This window comes from Myotis lucifugus, unplaced genomic scaffold (assembly GCF_000147115.1).
Source record: "Myotis lucifugus unplaced genomic scaffold, Myoluc2.0 scaffold_557, whole genome shotgun sequence".
NCBI lineage: Eukaryota > Metazoa > Chordata > Mammalia > Chiroptera > Vespertilionidae > Myotis > Myotis lucifugus.
In genome coordinates, this window is record NW_005871605.1 from 19,329 (window position 1) to 38,814 (window position 19,486).

General features: G+C 53.7%; 1 protein-coding gene across 3 annotated transcripts in view; it reads left to right on the plus strand.

The window, feature by feature from the left end:
- Positions 1 to 18,715, plus strand: part of IFNAR1 (interferon alpha and beta receptor subunit 1) — a 19,521-nt gene extending 806 nt beyond the window's left edge. Inside the window, exons 2-13 of one of the 3 annotated variants that reach the window (XM_023745584.1) lie at positions 3,272 to 3,351; positions 3,495 to 3,618; positions 5,656 to 5,837; positions 6,719 to 6,876; positions 6,973 to 7,123; positions 8,364 to 8,426; positions 11,170 to 11,284; positions 13,761 to 13,957; positions 14,052 to 14,197; positions 15,093 to 15,246; positions 16,601 to 16,740; positions 16,968 to 18,715. In XM_023745584.1, the coding sequence (XP_023601352.1) occupies positions 5,738 to 5,837; positions 6,719 to 6,876; positions 6,973 to 7,123; positions 8,364 to 8,426; positions 11,170 to 11,284; positions 13,761 to 13,957; positions 14,052 to 14,197; positions 15,093 to 15,246; positions 16,601 to 16,740; positions 16,968 to 17,246 (1,503 nt within the window). In that variant the 5' untranslated portion in view covers positions 3,272 to 3,351; positions 3,495 to 3,618; positions 5,656 to 5,737 and the 3' untranslated portion in view covers positions 17,247 to 18,715. The remainder of the gene's footprint in view (positions 1 to 3,271; positions 3,352 to 3,494; positions 3,619 to 5,655; positions 5,838 to 6,718; positions 6,877 to 6,972; positions 7,124 to 8,363; positions 8,427 to 11,169; positions 11,285 to 13,760; positions 13,958 to 14,051; positions 14,198 to 15,092; positions 15,247 to 16,600; positions 16,741 to 16,967) is intronic. The other 2 variants (XM_014446654.2, XM_014446655.2) reach the window with 2 other exon arrangements.
- Positions 18,716 to 19,486: the final 771 nt, after the last annotated feature.

A 19,486-nucleotide genomic window follows, 5' to 3' on the forward strand; every position in this document is an offset into this window, starting at 1 on the left:
CCCCGCCGCTCCCCGGGCCCCGCACATTCCCCGCGCGCCGGGTGCCTCAGAGCCTCCGGGTGGAGCTCGTTTTCTGTTTGGAAAGTCGGGCTGCCCGGCTGCCGGTTCCGTTCCGTTCGCTTTGGCCCTGAGCTGCGCTGCTGTTCCCGAGAGCCCGTTTCCTCCGGTTAGTGAGCAGCTCGTCCCGCGCGGGGGCGGACGTGAGGGTCGCGGGGTCTTCCCCCGGGTGCTTGCAGTTGAAAGTAGCAACAAAGGAAAGTGCTGCCGCGGATCCGCCCCCGCCCCCCTCGCTGCAGTCCCAGCCCCGGGGTTGCTGCCTTGCTGGGAGCCGGGGGGAGGGGGCGGGCGACGGCCTGTTTACTGGGGGAGGGGTTCCCGAAGGAAAAGGCCTGGCCGCCAGGGCAGGAACCCGGGGGTCCGGGAGGCCGCCTAGGGACTCAGACACTTAACTGTTGGCTTAGAAAACTGCACCCCAGTGTGGTACATGGCACCCTGTTTCTCAGACTCTGCCACAGATACGGTGCACAGGATGCTATGTGGGTGGTGGTAGGGCCTTTATGCAATCCGTGGTAATTTCTTTGAAGTCTTCGGTTCATGAAAATTTGCATTAAACTCGTATTTGCTTTAATATAGGAATTTCCCCTAGAGTTTTCACTTAAAATTAACATTCCAGGAGGGTGTGCATTAACATCTGTAATTGAAAAATTAAAAAATATATTTTTTAAAAAGGTCCTAATTTTAATTTGGATTAGTGGAGAGCTGCTAAAAGTAAGTTTTTGGTTTTTTTTAAAATATATTTTTATTGACCTCAGACAGGAAGGGAGAGGGAGAGACAGAAACAATGATGAGAGAGAATCACTGATCGGCTGTCTCCTGCACGATCCTACTGGGGATGGAGCCCACAACCCAGGCCTGTGCCCTTGACCAGAATGGAACCCGGGACCCTTCAGTCCGCAGGCAGACAGACGCTCTATCCACTGGGCCAGACCAGCCAGGGCTAAGAGTAAGTCTTACACAGCTAGCACGTACTGTGCCCTTAACTACACACCAGGCACTAGTCTAAGTGTTTCAAAGGTAGGAACTCCTTTAGCTTTCAAAACAACCGAGGCACCGTTATCCTCAGGGCTGTGTGCAGCCGAGCAAGGAGAGGCCCTGAGGGCTGAGTCACGGGCCTAAGGTGGCGGCTGGCTGGGAAGTCGGCCTGGAACTCGGGCACAGAGCCCACCTTTCATTAACCTACTTTTTTCTCCACATTTTCGTTCTCTTCAAAACTAAACGAAACGTTAGCCCTGACTTGATCATCGTGTTGCTCTGTCTTTCAAATACTCACACTTTTAAACCTACTAAGTGCAATTCTGGTACCTAACCTGAGACAAGTATCCAGACTGTGGGAGGAAATGTCTCTGTATGGATGGCTGTGCTGGGGTTTATGTCACTTTAAAAATTAGTAAAAATGTGTCTGGTTATCGGTGTGAATGTGAAAGGTGGGAGGCAACCAGTTGTATAGATAGAAGTTTGGCTGAAGTGCCCATGTATATAATTTACATGCAAAAGGGCTGAAATAAACTATTATCAAAAGGATATTGCTAATAGTAATAGAACAAAATCTGTGAAATCCGAAATCCTGTTTAATCACTCTATTCCAAGTCTCTGTCCATTGACCTGCCGATCGCGCCGAGGCCTCCCGGCCTCTCCTTCCGGCTCCCCCTTCGGCAGAAGGGCTGCGTCCCTGAGGAGTAATCCCTGGTCACACTGCCAGAGCCCCTCCTCCTGCCGCCAGGCCCAGGATCCTGGACGTAGGATGTCCTAGGCGACACCACGGATGCCACCAGATCCTTCGTCAGCCTCCGTAACCCAGTCTCTGCCCTCAGATGCATGGAATCTATAAAACTCCAACCAACGGGGTGGGAATTGAGTGTAGAGGAGCGGGAGGGGGGACGTACTCTGTTCAGGGGTGAAATCTCAGAGAATCTGAGTGTGAAATAGGAAATAGAGGGTGCGGACGCTCAATGAGCACCTCCGAAATGTTAAAAGACGTCGGAAAGTGTTTTCTCCGATGCCCCCTCGCCCCCCCTTTTGAGTCCATACCCGAATCTCCAGCCGAGAGTCGCAGAAGCAGTCCGAGTGCAGAGCGGGTGCACCCGGCCCAGCCCTGCTGCTGCAAAATCTACGAGGAGATAACAGGCTTGCCTGAGGCAGAAGCAAAGGCTAGAAACGCCATAGGAACCAGAAATGACTCTGAAATCCGGCCGCTCGTCGTTTGTCACACACGGTGGCATTGAAGCTCCGTGCGCCCAGCATGGCGCCAAGCGCTCTGAGGGATGCAGGGGACGCGTGCAGCTGCCCAGGCCTGCCCTCCAGGACCCGCATCTGGTTGGAGGTCTGTGTTTAACACGAAGAAGCATGTAAAGACTCTGTCCACCCAGTTGTGAGAGCGGCCAGCTGCCGGCACTGGGCTTGGTGACTTTCTCGCCGATTCGATTCGGTGTGGAATGAGCAGGGCGGTTCCTGGTGCCGCGCGCAGGCCCCCAGGTCCACGGGAGCTGCGGCGATGGAGGAGGGTTGTCTCGGAGGGTCAGACGTGAGCTGGGTCTTGGAGGATTGGTGGTCGGAGCCAGCAAGGGCAGAGAGGGGAGAGGGCACCCCGCGGGTGGGAGATGTGCGCTAGGCGGGCGAGGAAGAAAGTGGGCCCCTGTGGGAGTCCTTGCGTCCCCGGGAGGTTCCCACCTATTTCTCAGGTTCCTGCAGGGCGTGGCTGACAGGTAAACCTTCGTGCAGGGATGTTTCACTTCCCGTGACCAGCCGGCAACTCTGAAAGCACAGCTGCTCCGCTCTCCGTCAGGGTAGATGGAGCAGATAGTCTCTGTCTCGGAACAGAGGATGTGAAACCAGCTTGAGGCTGTTAAACAATGAGCCCTGTGTCCTTTGTATCACGTGGCTTCCAGGCCAAACACAAACTCGATTTTATACAGAGAATATTTTTTCAATTAGAAGACAAAGCCTCGCCCGGCTAGCATGGCTCAGTGGTTGAATGTCGACCTATGAACCGGGCGGTCACCTTCCAATTCCTGGTCCGGGCACATGCCCAGTGTGGGGTGTGCAGGAGGCAGCCGATCAGTGGTTCTCTCTCATCACTGATGTTTCTATCTCTCCCTCTCCCTTCCTCTCTGAAGTCAATACCAATATTCTTTTTAAAAAGACAAAGCCTGCTTTCCCCCCCTGGTTTTTCCACCTTTATTGGGAAATAGTTGACATTTAATGCTTTTTATAGATGAAAGAAACTCAATCTTTCCCAGCTCTCAGATGCAGAGAGAGAACTAGTTAACAGCCTCCCTGTGCTGGGAGCAATCGGTAGGTGTTCTTAGATTTTTATACACTTAACTTTGTTATATGTAAATGTTTTCATGCTTTAGTCAGCGATGTGGAGGGAAGAGCAACATTTTAAGGACCATCTGTAGTGTATCTCTAACTCTTCTTTCTTGTTACCCGTGTAGGGGGAACAGAACTAAAACCTCCCCAAAATGTGGAAGTCGACATCATCGATGACACCTTCACCCTGCGCTGGGCCCGGAGCAGGGAGCCTGCCGGGAACGTGACCGTGTCGGCGGATTACCAAGTGTACGTACCCCCTCGCTGGTGGCCAGAGCATCTGAAGATTTTTATAGTTTTAATGCCATCATTTCTTTTCAGATTTTTGGAACACTTAGGGCTTCCCCCCCAGTTTTTGGAGAAATGTTATGTCTACGTAATATTTAGAGCTTCATTTTGGCAAACAGAGACTTAGTGGAATTTATCTTTGGGCTTTGCCGCCAGTGGGCTGTGGGGTGGCGATGGCGGCAGCTTAGTCCGCAGCCGCACCGTCTCCGCTTTGGGCGCCAGGTCCTTTGACTGGAAATCCGAGCCTGAGCTGGAGCATCACGGTCACTGGAGGGGGCAGGCGGGGAGTGGCAGCAGAGAGGGTTCCAGAAGGAAACGGAGCTCGGAGGGGCAGTGCTTGGCGCTGGGCATCGGGCCCGTCTGCTGACCTCTCCCTGTGCGAGAGAGAGCAGGTGATGGGCGGCGAAAGAAGCAGGCGCCGGCGGCGGGGACCAGAATCCCACCCTGCACCCTGCACCCTGGCCACACGCTCTTGTTCTCCAGTGGGTGGTCCATAAAACGAGGAGATTGGTAATCTCACAGATTTAGTAATTTTTTTAACTTGATTTTTAGAGAGAGAGGAAGGGGGAAAGAGAGAAAAACATTGGCATGAGAGCGAAGCATTGAGGGGCTGCCGCCTGTGGAGGAGTCTCGGGAGCGTTTATGTGGATTAAGGTGTCGTCAACACCAGCTCGAGTCTAAGCTCAGGCAGGTAAAGGAAGAGGTGACGGCCAGGAAGGACGTGTTCCATGCTATTGTGTGTTTTTGGTAATTTTTTTAAAATGTGTTTTTATTGATTTTTAGAGAGAGATAGAAACATCAATGATGAAAGAGAAACATCAATCGGCTGCCTCCTGCACGCCCCCTACCCGGGACCGAGCCCACAACCCAGGCATGTGCCCTGACCGGGAATCGAACCATGACCTCCTGGTTCATGGGTCGAGCTATACCAGCTGGGCTATTTTTGGTAATTTTAAAAATGTTTCTTTTTTTAAAAAAATAAGGTAGACTTAAAGTTGGGTCAGCACCAAAATTATTTGGATACCATTCCTAGTTTCCGTTGTCATAAAGCATCTTTAACCCTTTGCGGTCCAATTTTATTTTTGGAATTCCAACAGTCTGGTCCAAATTAATTGACGGGATTGAATGTTGAAGTTATCTGTCTCACTAGACCTCAGCTCGACGTTGGACCTTGTCCTAGCGCCTGGTCTGTCGAGTCAGCCTCCACGTTGGACCGAAAAGGGTTAAAGTGAAGTCTATAATATTACCCCCAAATCAGCTAATGCTGGGACTGTGAACTGAGCTGGACGAAATGCCTCCTCGGACCAGTGTCCCAGGTGGGCAGGGCTCCCTGGGCAGGAGTCGGACCCGCCTCTCGCTGCCTCCACTCCTCGTCCTGCCGCAGCAGGGCCTGCGCTTGAGGCGCAGGTGACCGCGGATTTCTTCCTGCGTCGGAAGGATCTAATGTTAATCACGTAGGCTTTTGGGTTGACTGAATCCACTTTGAGGACTTTATTAGTGAAAGTTACTGTGAGTCCTTCGTTCCTGGTGCTGGGATGGCAGGAACGCGGGGTCAGCAGGCAGAGGGGTCTTGGTAGTGAGGGCAGAGGAGCTTTCAGACTCTGTGGACTCCGGGCCTCTCAGGGCTGGCGGCTGTTCAGGGAGCAGACCAGCGGGACCATCCGCTCCAGTGCCCGGTTCCCAGCAGGAGCAGAAGGTCCGGGAGTAAAGTGGTCGGCCAGAGGGCACAACTGCTCGCAGCAAAGTCCACTTCTACCTGGTGGGTCATTCCTCCTCTGCTTCCCCACAAGATTAGAGAACCGTGTACATTACAGTCTCTGTGTCAGACCCTCCCTCTTAGGAATGAGAACCTGGTGTCTGCACTGAAAAGGTGGAAGGACAGTAACATGTCAACAGCACAGAAACTGGAGCAGAAGTAACTGCGTGAACAGACCGCATCCGGCACGCTCCCGGGTTTACACGTCCGCTCACTCTTTCTCTTGCCTTTTTATTTTGAAGACCTGGGATTGCGGATAATTGGACGAAACTGCCTGGGTGTCAACATGTTACTAGTGCCACATGCGACTTTTCTTCCCTCAAGATGAGTGTTTATGATGAAATTAAACTGCGAATAAGAGCAGAAGAAGGAAACAACACTTCCCCGTGGCGTGAGCTTGACACGTTTATACCCTTTCAGCAAGGTGAGCAACAGCTGCTGTTCACAGTTACCAGGCAGCTCACTTCCCACACCTGCACCTTTTTTATACTAGAGGCCCGATGCGCGGAATTCGTGCAAGGGGCTGAGCCCTCGCAGCCCCAGCTTCATCTGGAAGGTCATTCGGAGGGTCGTCCAGATAGTCGTTCTGCTGTTTGGTCTAATTAGCATATTAGCTCTTCATTATATAGGATATTTTTCTTGATTTCAGAGAGGAAGGGAGAGATACAAACATCAATGAGAGAGAATCATTGATTGGCTGCCTCCTGCACGCCCCCTACTGGGGATCAAGCCCGCAACCTGGGCATGTGCCCTCACCAAGAATCGAACCATGATCTGGTTTATGGGTCGATGCTCAACCACTGTGCCATCCCGGCTAGGCCCAAAGATAAAACAGATCATGGCATTCCTCCAATCATAGCCCTCAGATTCCTTCCTCCCTGGCCACGAGTGACCTCTGACCTCATTGTCCACCACCCAGCCATTCCAGGCCCCTCCTGTCTCTTGAACGTGGTAGCCCCTGCCCATCTTAGGGGCCTAGACCTGAGTGCCGGCCGGGACCACACTTCCTCCCTAGATGTTTGCATGGCTTGCTCCCTTGTTTCAGTCACATCTCGGAGGCTCCCCCTGACTAACTTACCCGAGACACCCCTTCCTCATCCTCTGTCCCTGTGTAATCTTCGTGTTTCCTTACGCACGCCTGTCACACACGTGTGTGTCTGCAGGGATGCTGCGTTCCCCGGGACAGTGGGCTCACGGGACTGTCTGTTTCACACCACTCAGAAGGGAGGGGTGCATGGCATCTTGTTCGTGAAAGTGCACAGTCAGTGTCTTGAAGGTGCACAGTCAGTGTCCCGGTCTTCACAGCTCGGATCGGTCCTCCGAAGGTGCACTTAGAAGCCGAAGACAAGGCACTAGCGATCAACATCTCCCCTCCCGGAGCCGAGGACAGTATCATGTGGCAGCTGGAACGCCCCCACTTCGCATACAGCGTGATCATCTGGAGGAACGCGTCGGGGGCGCAGGTGAGCGCTGCCCCCCTGTGTCCCATGGAGACGGACACTCACCCTGATGTTCGGCTGGTGCTCTTCTACAGAACAGGCTTCTGTTATTCCTTGTAGACTTGGAATGAAACTCATCGCTCCAGATTTCCCAGAATTAAAATTCACAAGCTCGTGCCAGAGACCACGTACTGTGTGAGAGTGAAGGCGCGCCTGCTCCTGCAGCGGAACCCTGCGGAGTTCAGCCCCGTGCACTGCGTGACCACCACAGGTGAGGCCGTGGTCTGTGGCACACAGTGCGGCCGGCGGGCATCTTGCACTTTAGGTGCTGAAACTCAGGATGGTTTAGTGGATAGTTAAAAGCATTTACATAAGCCAGAAAATGGCTGAGAATCCACAGAAAGGGGTGGTAGTTGCTGGAAGAACAGTTAGCCTTGCAAAACTGCCTTATAGGCGAAATCTGTATAATAAAAGCCTGAGCGACCGTTAAGGCGGAACAACCAGTCGCTATGATGCGCCACTGACCACCAAGGGGCAGACACTCAACATGGGAGCTGCCCCCTGGTGGTCAGTGTGCTCCCACAGGGGGAGCGCCACTCAGCCAGAAGCCGGGCTCACGACTGGCGAGCGCAGCAGCGGTGGAGGTAGCCTCTCCCACCTCCATGGCAGTGCTAAGGAGCAGCGAGCTGAGTGGTAAGGAGCTGCAAGCAGGTGGGCAGTAAGGAGCGAGGGGTCCCAGACTGCAAGAGGGATGTCCGACTGCCGGCTTAGGCCCGATCGCCGCAGGGAGCAGGACTAAGCCATCAGGCGGACATTGCCCAAGGGGTCCCAGACTGCGAGAGGGCATAGACCCGGCTGAGGGAACCCCCACCCCTACCTGCAGTGCATGAATTTCGTGCACCAGGCATCTAGTGTTTAAATATGAAAACATCCCGGTAGATTTATTTCATCAGTGACATCTTGTCAACAATTCAGGTCAAGGGTAGGAGCTTAGGTTTGTTTATTTTAATTATAAATTTAGTATACTTTGTGGGGTTTTTGTTTGTTTTTTAAAGATTTTAATTTATTTTTTTAAAATATATTTTTTATTGTTTTCAGAAAGGAAAGGGGAGAGAGAGAGAGAGAGAGAGAGAGAGAGAGAGAGAGAGAAACATTGCTGATGAGAGAGCAGCGTGGATCAGCTGCCTCCTGCACGCCCTCTACTGGGAATCGAGTTTGCAACCCTGGCATGTGCCCTGACCAGGAATCTAACCGTGACCTCCTGGTTCATAGGTCAGTGCTCAACCACTGAGCCACGCCAGCCAGACTGTGCTTTTTTTTTTTGAGTCAAACCACAGGGCAGGGTGTGAAGTGATGTTTTCCTCTCCTGCCTCCCTCCCCTTTTCCATTCGTCAGAGAGCAGGTGGCTGGGCTCCTACCAGCATGTACAGACTGGCAGTGGTTCTGTTTTTTGTTTGTTTTCATCTTTATTGTTCAGATTATTACAGTTGTCCCTCTTTTTCCCCCCATAGCTCCACTCCACCCAGTTCCCACCCCACGCCAAGCCCTCGCCACCTCACCGTCCTCGTCCATAGGTATAACATCTTGTCTAATCTCTTCCCGCATCCCCCACATCCCCTTCCCCCCGAGAATTGTCAGTCTGCTCCCTTTCCATGCCCCTGATTCTATTACATTCCAGTTTATTCTGTTCATCAGATTTTTTATTCATTTGATTTTTAGATTCACTTATTGATAGATATGTATTTGTTGTCACTTTGTTCATAATTTTTTATCTTTACCTTTTTCTTCTTCCTCTTCTTAAAGAATGCCCTTCAGCATTTCACATAATACTGGTTTGGTGGTGATGAACTCCTTTAGCTTTTTCTTGTCTGTAAAGCTCTTTATCTACCTTCAATTCTAAATGATAGCTTTGCTGGATAAAGTAATCTTGGTTGTAGGTTCTTGGCATTCATCACTTTGTATATTTCTTGCCACTTGAGAAATCAGCTGACAGTCGTATGGGTATTCCCTTATAGGTAACTGACTGTTTTTCTCTTGCTGCTTTTAAGATTCTCTCTTTGTCTTTTGCCCTTAGCATTTTAATGATGATGTGTCTGGGTGTGGGCCTCTTTGGGTTCCTTTTGTTTGGGGTTCTCTGCGCTTCCTGGACTTGTAAGTCTATTTCTTTCACCAGGTAGGGGAAGTTTTCTGTCATTTCTTCAAATGGTCTTCAATATCTTGCTCTCTCTCTTCTTCTGGCACCCCCATAACTCGGATGTTGGTTCGCTTGAAGTTGTCCCAGAGGCTCCTTACACTATCTTCATATTTTTGGATTCATTTTTCTTTTTGCTCTTCTGGTTGGGTGTTTTTTTGCTTCCTCGTATTTCAAATCTTTGACTTGATTCTTGGGATCCTTTAGTCTGCTGTTGAATCTCTATATTATTCTTTTTTTTTAAATTTTTTTATTGATTTTTTACAGAGAGGAAGGGAGAGGGATAGAGAGTTAGAAACATTGATGAGAGAGAAACATCAATCAGTTGCCTCCTGCACACCCCCCACTGGGGATGTGCCCGCAACCAAGGCACACGCCCTTGACCGGAATCGAACCTGGGACCCTTCAGTCCGCAGGCCGACGCTCTATCCACTGAGCCAAACCGGTCAGGGCTCTATATTATTCTTTATTTCAGTCAGTGTATGCTTAATTTCTGACTGGTCCTTTTCCTTTTTTTTTTTTTTTTGGCATTCTCACTAAGATCCTTGAAGGTCTCACTAAGTTCCTTGGAGGTTTCTAGAAGATTCTTTAGTAACTTTATAACTGTGGTTTTGAACTTTATATCCAGTAGTTTGCTTTCTTCCATTTCTTTCATTTGTGACATGTTTCTTTGTCTCTACCTTTTGGCTACTTCCCTGTGTTAGTTTCTATGTATTGGGTAGCTGCTAAGTCTCCTTGAGTTGGTAGAAGGGCCTTGTGTGCTAGGTGTCCTGTAGGGCCCAGTGGCTCAGCCTCCCCAGTCACCTGAGCTGGGCACTCTAGGTGCACCCCTTTGTGGGCTGTGAGCACAGTCTTGTAGTTGAGCCTTGATTGCTGTTGGTGTCACTGGGAGGAATTGACCTCCAGGCCAATTGGCTGTGAGGACCAGCTGTGTCTACAATGGAAGAGCTGCTGTGCTGGAGATACCCTTATGGAGCAGGACTTGCTTCAATGGGGCTTTGGTGCTCACTGAGTCTGCCCCTTGAGTGTGTCACTTATGGATGTGAAGAGTTGTAATCTGGTATGGTCTTGCTCTGACCACTGGGTACACTGGCTCTTGGATCTCCAAGGAGGTGCAAAGTCAGCCATTGCCTGGGACCACCCAGCAGGAGCTACAGAGAGATCTGCAGATTCCTCCTGTTTGTATCAGGTTTGGAAGTGCCCAGACGAGGCCCAGCTGTGTAGCAAAGCAGGCTGGTGCTGGTGCCGGCCTTGGGCCTTCTTTTGATAGCTTTGGGGCTCCCTGACCCAGCTGCAGCTTGTTTGACAGGTTTTAGGCTGAGAAAGGACAGGCCATTTATATGCAAAAGCCACTGCGCACAGCTTGGGTGGGGTTGTAAATTGGGTGGGGCGGGGTCTCGGGGAATCTCCAGGGCGGAGCAAACAGCAATGGCTGCCAGTCAGCCCTGCACCGGGGAGGTCCCAGCACAGGAACAAAGACCGCTGTGAGCACCTCCGTCTGGAAGAAAGACGGGCCTGTGTTCCTGCCCCGATGCCAGACAGTCCAGTTTCTCCCCATATATGTCTGGGTCCCCCAGAGTCTCGCCCGGAACTGGAGTTCAGAGCAAGCGGGAGCTTGTATCTCCTTTCAAAATAAAAAAGCAGCCCGTTCCGCGCCTCCGTACCTCCTACCTGTCTCAATGCGCTCTCTTCTTTACCTCTCTGGTTGTAGCACTTCCTCTCAGCCAGCTTTCCCGCGGTTCTGGATGATAGTTGTTCTGTCTTTTAGTTGTAATTTTGATGTGGTTGTGGGAGGCAGCAAGTACAGTGTTTACCTATGCCGCCATCTTGGTTCTCTATCAGTTCTGTTTTGTTTTAAATTTTTTAAAAAGTCTTGCTGCATACATGTGGCAGCCACTTATTTCAGCTGATATGTTGAGACTCCCCTTGTATGTCAGCAGGTACACATGGGCCTCCCCATCCTCTGAGGTGGCGGCATAGCCGTGCACACATGGACACGCAGCATAACTAACAACCACGCAATGATCGAGCACACGCCTTCCATCTGCCCTGCTGCGAGTGCGAATTCTCGCCACATGTATTTCGCTAGAGTAGACGTGTGCTTTTTTGTATTCTTTGTCTTCCAGTTGAAAATGAGCTGCCTGCTCCCGAAAATATACAGGTCATTCTGGAAAATGACACCTATGTTCTCAAGTGGGATTACACACAGGACAACGTGACGTTTGAAGCTCAGTGGCTCAAGTAAGCTCTTTCCCGCCCCCCTCACCTGTGTCCGCGGGCTGCGCTCCTGCAGCTCCCCCACAGGCTGGCCGGTCCCGGCGATCGCGTTGTTGGTCGCGTTGTTGGAGACTGGCCATCTCCTTCCAGCACTGGCTCTGGCCGTGGCTGCTGCTGACACAGAGCTGGTGGTGACCACTGTGGGCCTCAGAGTCTTCATCTATTGTGAGAGGCGTGTGTTCTGGAACATGGGGGGCCTACAGTTCTCTGTCTTGTGAAGGCATGTGAGGTGTGTGTTCTGGAACATGGGGAGACTCCGGTTCTCTGTCTTGTGAAGGCGTGTGAGGTGTGTGTTCTGTAAATGCCCATTTTTTTTTTCCGGGTTTAGAAAACATTGTTAATGGTCAGTTTGACTCGGTGTTTTTAGCTCTTATTTCATCCAACACCCACCCAGTTAATTTCCTGTGATGGCTGCCCTTTAGCACTAACGTCGTCGTCATTTTCCCAGCTCCTTGGTAGAGTTGCCCTGGGCAAGTCCGCTAGCGCCCCTGGGACCGGGCTTCTTGGAGTGGCTTTTTTTTTTTTTTTTCGGCTTTCAAACAACTTTTTTTTTTAAAATATATTTTATTGATATTTTACAGAGAGGAGAGGAGAGGGATAGAGAGTTAGAAGCATCGATGAGAGAGAAACATCGATCAGCTGCCTCCTGCACACCTCCCACTGGGGATGTGCCCGCAACCTTGGTACATGCCCTTGACCGGAATCGAACTTGGGACCTTTTAGTCCGCAGGCCTACGCTCCATCACTGAGCCAAACCGGTTAGGGCCAAACAACTTTATTAGAGGCTGTTTTAAATGACAACTCCCAATTCTTCTTAATTTGCTTTTTTACAAATTCCAGTTAGAACTATGTTTATACAGGACAGTAATTTTTGCATTGATCTTTGCATCCTATTTAAACTGCCCATTGGGCCATTCTGGTAGAATGAAAAGTGCAACGGTGAGGCTGCAGGTTGACCAGCACTACGGAGCAGAGGCAGCGGGGGCGGGGGGGGTGGGGCACGGGGGCTGCGAGGGAGAAGCCCACTTCACAGGTGGGGCGGGCGCTGCCACCCTCTCCTCTAGCCCCCCCAAACTCACAGTGATAGGCACCTCGCTGCCTTGTCATTCAGAAAGGGTGAAATAGAGACCCTCCCGGTCCGGAAAAGGGTTTGGACTTCCACCTTCAACGGAATCGAGGTTTCTCCCCCCCTTCCCATCCCCATCGGACACTCAGGTCCCAAGGCTCCCCGTGTGCACGCGTCTCCCCAACCGGCCAGGGACCCTCTCTGGGACCAGGGCCCCTCCCTCCGCTCCTGGCCCCTTTCCTGTCCTTGGACAGATGCGACGCCGACGCCGGTGTGGGCAGTGGCAGGAGGGCCACTCCCACTTCCTCTCCTCACCCCACCTCTTGGGTGTGGGAAGGTACAATCAACCATGAACATAAATATGAATAAAAAATGAACTTGAAAATGACAGGTTATTAATTAAACAAATCTATAAAAATAGGACATAACTCTGTTCAAATAAATACGAAATAAATAGGCTCGGAGCATGATCCGTGGCATCAGTGGAATGTGAGGCTGGTCCCACCGCCCCAGCTGGGATTGGGCACGAATCCCGGGGCCTCAGGAACAGACTGGAATGCATCAGCCACGCTCTCTACTCGCTTTGTCTTCCCTCCGGAAGCTCAGGGCTTGCACATTTGTCCAGTCTGTCTTTCTGAACAAAACCCTTTCCTCAAAAATACCTAATTAACGCCCTCAAGCCCTTTTCCTTCTCAGGGCACGCAGACACGGGCAGAAACCTCCCGTTACCCCACACCCCACTGCCTCATGCCAGAGCAGGGACAGGGAGCTGGGTCTGAGCTGGTGACAGTCCCGACAGAGCCCGGAGCAGCTCAGAGCACCAGGAGGCCCCAGCAGCGCAGGGCAGAGGCAGAAAACTGTGTTTGCCTCCGGTTCTCTGTCTTGCGAAGGCGTGATTCTGGTTGCGGTGTTGCTCCCCGATGGGAACGTTCTCTCCCTCAGAGCTCACTTCTCCGCGAGGCTCGAGTCCTCAGTCCCTGCCCAGGGTCTTGGCAGCACGCCCACCACGGCCACTGCCAGGCGCCGCACGGCGTCACCGAGTGCGCACGGGGAGAGGTGCGCGGGGCCCCACGCACAGCATTTGCACTTCTGGAACCATCAGTAAAGTGCAGCCAAGCAGGACACGCTGAGCTCTGGGTGCCGTCCTCGTCGCCTCTTCACGTGTTCACAGCAGCTGTCTAGCAGCCGGCCGCAGCTCCCGGGCATGGACGGGCCCCGCGCCCCCGCGTGCTCCCCCGAGGACAGGCTCTCGTCCCCTGGCACCCACTTCCTGAGGGCACTGTTCACCGTTACAGCCCAGCCCCTACAGGCACTCAATACAAATACTAAATCAATGCATTTGGAATTAAAAACAAACTTTTTTTTCCTTAAAAGGTCTTATTTGAAAAGGACCTCTGGAAGCGAGTCAGAAAAGTGGGCGCAAGTGCAGGGCTGCGAGCGCGCCCCCGTGGCCCGGTGCGCCCCGCCCCAGGACATGTTCCAGAAAGGGGTCTACTTCCGCGTCCGGGCCTCCCGCGGGAACAGCTCGTCCCCCTGGTCCGAGGAGGAGAAGTTCGATGCTGGAAGACGAGGTAAGCCAGTCGCTTTACTCTGGATCCTGGTTCTTCCCCGGGAGGCCCTTTGCCCTCCTCTCATCTCAGCGAACGCCGTGCCTCGCCCTCGCAGTTGTCATCCCTCCTCCGATCGTGGCCTTGAAGCCCCTGAGCAGCCACTCGCTCCGAGTCTCCATCGGCCTCCAGGACCAGACCGAGCTCCAGCACTACCCGCTCACCTATGAAGTCAGTTTTTGGGAAAACGCTTCAAATACAGAGGTAAAAAGACTCGTGTAACTTTGTCATTGAGCGTTCTAATTGGTTGAGTGACGATAAAGCTTGGCTCGGCCGGCGTGGCTCAGTGATTGAGCTTTCACTTAGGAACCAGGAGGTCAGGGCACAGGCCCGGGTTGCGGGCTCGATCCCCAGTAGGGAGCGTACAGGAAGCGGCCAATCAGTGATTCTCTCTCATCATATCTCTCCGTCTCCCTTCCTCTCTGAAATCAATAAAAATGTATTTTTTAAAAAGCTTGCCGTTAAAATTATAGGGAAAATTTCAGACTGTAAGACTCTGTGGGCACGCTGTCCCTCCAGGGAGCACGTCCGCACCTTTCCCTCCCCTCCCTCCCCAGGGCGCACATCTCCTGACCTCAAGGGGCCGCAGGAGACTTGCAGCCAGGGGAGCAGTGGGCAGCTCGTCCCAGGGCCCCCTTTTCTCTGACTTCCCCGGGAGCCAGGGCAGCCGGGCTCTCCTGTTGCTGCTTCTGTTCGAGGTCCTTCTTGTTTCACTGCCCTCAGCTTTCATAAACGTCCTCCAAAAACAAAACAACCAAGAGACGCCGTGACTGCCCAGTCCCCGGTCAGGGCGCAGGCCCGGGCGGCGGGGCCAGTTCTCTCGTCATTGATGTTCTGTCTCTCGCTCTCCCCTCTCTCTAAAATCAGTAAAAACATTTTTTTAATTAAAATTAAAAAGTGATCATATTGCTCTTTGCAGCAGCACCTTTGACTCTCCGGCTTGGTGATAGTGTCCTGTCTCAATCAGGAGTCTCTCTCTTGAGCCTGCGCCAGCTGTGTGGCAGGCCAGTCTGGGGCGAATCTGTAGAGAATTGGGAAAGTGGACGTCCCCGTGCGAGCCCGCGGGGCTGAGTCTGCCATGGCGGCTTGTCGTTCACAGCGGAAGACCTTTGTGGAGCAGAGAGCCGACTTCACGGTCTCCAGCCTGAAGCCGCGGACGGTGTACTGCGCGATCGCCCAGGCGCTGCTGAAGGACGAGCCGAGGAGCCAGCGCAGCCACCACAGCAACACCGCATGCGCCACGACAGAAGCAGGTGCGCAGCTCCCGGCACGTCTATAAAAGGCGACTTCAGCCCTGGCCATCGTGGCTCAGCGGATAGAGCGTCGGCCTGCGGGCCACAGGGTTCTGGGTTCGATTCCGGTCCAGGGCACGGACCCCGGTGGCAGGCTCCTCCCCGGCCCAGGCCCCGGTCGGGGCGTGTGCAGGAGGCAACAAATCGACATGTCTCTCTCACATCGATATTTCTCTCCATCTTCCCCTCTCTCTAAAAATCAATGGAAAAATAACCTTGGGCGAGGATTTAAAAAATAAAATAAAGCCCTAACCGGTTTGGCTCAGTGGATAGAGTCGGCCTGTGGACTGAAGGGTCCCGGGTTCGATTCCGGTCAAGGGCACAGGCCTGGGCTGCGGGCTCGATCCCCAGTGGGGGGCGTGCAGGAGGCAGCCGGTCAATGAATCTCTGTCATCATTGATGTTTCTATCTCCCTCTCCCTTCCTGTCTGTAAAAACATCAATAAAATATATAAAAATAAAATAAAATAAATGCAATTTCATAAAAACAATTCCGCTCACTGAGAAGCGTGCAGGACGTGCCACTGCAAAAGCGTTTCTAATGAGCCAGGGCTCGGGGAGCTTCAAGCCAAGGCTTCGGGTTTAGAAAACATTGTTAATGGTCAGTTTGACTCGGTGTTTTTAGCTCTTATGTCATCCAACACCCACCCAGTTAATTTCCTGTGATGGCTGCCCTTTAGCACTAACGTCGTCGTCATTTCCCAGCTCCTTGGTAGAGTTGCCCTGGGGAAGTCCGCTAGCGCCCTGGGACCGGGCTTCTCGGAATGGCTGGTCTAGGCTGGTTTTCGTGTCTGGCACTGGTCCCAGTGCGGCCGTGTGTGAGGCGCTGGGTCACGCGGGTGTCGGGGTCTCTGTGTCAGGCTGTCCCTTCACCTGGGTCTCAGATGCCCTCCCAGGCCCCTCTGATGAACGCCATGGCCGACAGGTGGCCTGGGCGCTGCCATCAGAGGTATTTCTCAGGCTGTTATTTAATAGATTTCCTGCCTTGGCTGGTTTGGCTCGGTGAATAGAGCATCAGCCTGTGGGCTGAAGTCCCGGGTTCGAGTCTGGTCAAGGGCACAGGCCTGTGTTGCGGGCTCAATCCCCAGTAGGGGGCATGCAGGAGGCAGCTGATCCATGATTCTCTCTCATCATTGATGTTCCTCTCTCTCCCTCTCCCTTCCTCTCTGAAAACAATAAAAATATATATATATTTTTAAATAATCTTAAAAGAATAGATTTCCTTCACCGGCTCTCTCTCTCCCACAAGCTGTCAGGGCCGTGAGCGCATTTGTGCGCCAGACCCACCCGGCTGAGCGCCGTGTGCTTGTTTTCAGGAGGCGCCCCCGGAGCCCTGCTGGCGGCTGGCCTCACCGTCCTGCTCGCCCTGCTCGTCCTCTGCGCGGCGACCGCCCTCGGGAAGCTGGTCCATTACGTGTTCTTCCCGCCGGGGAAGCCGCCCGCCACCATCGACGAGGTAGGTGCCTCCCCTCTGCCCGCCAGCGCGGAGCATCCATCTCAGGTCCCGTCATACGCTCGCCAGAGGCGACCCCGCGTGTGCGACTCAGTGACAGGTTTGTTCCGAACGCCGTGATGCCCGCGACGTGCTCGGGGCTGACCTCTGTGTGCAGCTGCAGCTCTGAGAACTCGCAGGCTGACTGATCCTTTAAATGACCGTTTCTCTTCTCTTCCTTTTCAAATCAGTATTTCCCCGAAGAGCCCATGAAGAATCTGCTGCTTTCCACTTCTGTGGAGCGGACTGAAGAGTGTTTCATCGTTGAAAATGTAGACACCGTCTCTGCCAAAGAAATGAATCACCTGGATGAGGATCACAAAACATACACTTCCCAGGCGAGCCAGGACTCGGGCAACTACTCCATTGAAGACGAGAGTGGGGAGAGCGGCGGCAGCCACGCCAGCGAGGAGCTGGGCCAGCGGGGGGCGGGGGCGGGCGCACGCTCAGCGGGCGGGAGGTTTGCGTGACGCTGGGAGCCTGAGCCCCGGCTCCTCCAGGAACTGTCGAGAGGGTATGGCTTGCTGGGAAAGAAGAACATCTTCGGATCACAGGTCCTAAAAGTACAGGCGCGCGCTCGACCTGTCCACAGGTGAAGAGAGGGAGTGGGACACGTCTGCCACGGCCCGTCCACACGGGAGGCCGCGAAGAGCAGCCACGGGGCCTGTCGGGGCTGAATCGGGGTCCGGTGCTGCCAGTTATACTGCCTGGTGCCTGGCAAGGACGCATCTCGTTCCCCGGAGACGGTCAGACGCTTGGTCTTTCCTAGGGACCGGAAGCAGACCCTAGGAGATGTCTTTAGAAAAGCTGGGTGCCCTTCACTCTAGAAGACACTCCGCCCCGTCTGTGTGGCTCTGGGTTGGGCATTGCCTGTGTACAGAAAGGCCGCCGGCTCGATTCCCGGCGCGGGCCCTGGGCTTGCCTGCCTGTGTGGGGTGCGCCAGAGGGAAATCCCCGACACCCTGGTTAACACACCAGTGGGGGTAGGTCCCTAAGACGGGGCGCATGGCATCTTCAGGGCCTCTGTGGGCCTCAGGAGCCAGCGGCCAGGCAGCAGACAGGCCCGGGTGCCTGCTCGCCAGCCCTGCAGCCTCTTCCCGTGGTCAGCACAGCCGGCCGGGCCTTGTTTGCAGCTGACGGGGTTTCTGAAAACCATGGACTCCGGAGCCCAGGAACCTGCCTCGGAATTCCAACACGATGGGTCTCGGGGGCCAGACAGCGCCCGGGAGCATCCGCCAGGCTTTCTCAGCGCAGCCAGAGCTAACGTGGATTCACGGCGTGAACGGTGGCGCGGCTCCTGACACCGTGCACACGGACACCTGCACGTGCACCCATGTGAGGTGGCCCAGGTCCAGAAGCACCCCGTACAGATCCCATTAGAAATCAGCAGCTCAGAACCTCAGCGTCTGACTGGGCGTGCCACCTGCACGAAGCAATTTTAAAATATAATGAAGCCCGCACCTTTCCCCGCTGTGCGGCCGGGCTGTGCCTGGGGCTGGGGGATTGGGAGGGTGCACAGACCCCCGCCCCCACCCCGACTGCCTGGTGCGTCATGCATCTGTTTTGTCTGCTGTCTGTCATGCGTCTGTTTTGTCTGCTGTCTGTCATGCATCTGTTTTGTCTGCTGTCTGTCATGCGTCTGTTTTGTCTGCTGTCTGCCCCCCCAGGCTGGGCTCAGAGCAGGGCCTTCCCGGGAGCCCCGTGCCTCCCGCGGGGCAGGGCCTGCACACAGTGTAGGAAACGTGACCGAGTGGACGAGAGAGAACATGGAACCGTGCCTGCCTCTGACAGCATCTGCATGTGGATTGGGTTCTGGAAGGACATGCCAACATTTCCATGCAAAATTCTTTTGTACCAATAATTTCACTTGTACTTTTGCCTGAAGCCCAGTTGGTGTAAATAGTTTTTTATATAATAAAACTGGAGCCAAAAGTCTTGATTTGTTGTTGCGCTTGAACTTAATAAACTTCTGTACACCAAAGGGGCTGCCACAGGGACCTTCACAAAGTTTTCACAAGGGAGGGGCTGGTGCCAGAGCCTGAGGCCCGAGATCCAGCGCAGCGTCCCTGCCCCCACCCCCACCCCTCCCTTGCACCCCCTGCCCCTGCCCCTACACCCCCGCCCCTGCCCCCACCCCCACCCTCGCCCTTGCACCCCCTGCCCCTACACCCCCGCCCCTGTGCCTACCCCCCCCCCCGCCCCTGCACAAGCAGCCTGGGTGCTTTCCTTCCTGACCTCAGCTCCCTTGGGCGCTGCCACAGGAGTGGGTGCAGGTGCCTGCTCTGTGCGCTGGACTCTACGGCTTTCCTCGTGCAAATAGTTCTTTTCCTACGGGATCAGCTCTTCCTACGGAGACTCCGACCCACACAGCCTGCCTCCTAGGCTTCTGCATCTGAGTTGGAACCCAGCCGACACTCCGTCGGGCACCCTTCCGTTTTAGTGTTCCCAATAAGCTTTCTTGGGCTTTTTCCAAAATGGACAGGAACGCGAACTATTTAGTAAATTCATCTCTGATGCCTGAGATGCGCCCTGTTCCTCAGCAGCAGCGACAAGGCCAGCAAGAGGCTGCGTGTCTCATGCCACCCCCCCACCCCCCCACCCCGCTGAGGTGCTCACAGCAGCACGGGCCACACGAGCACTGGGTACTGGCTGGGCTGCTTTCACGGGGGGAGGAAGTAAGGAACGTTGGGTCCTACCTGAGGGCAAAGAA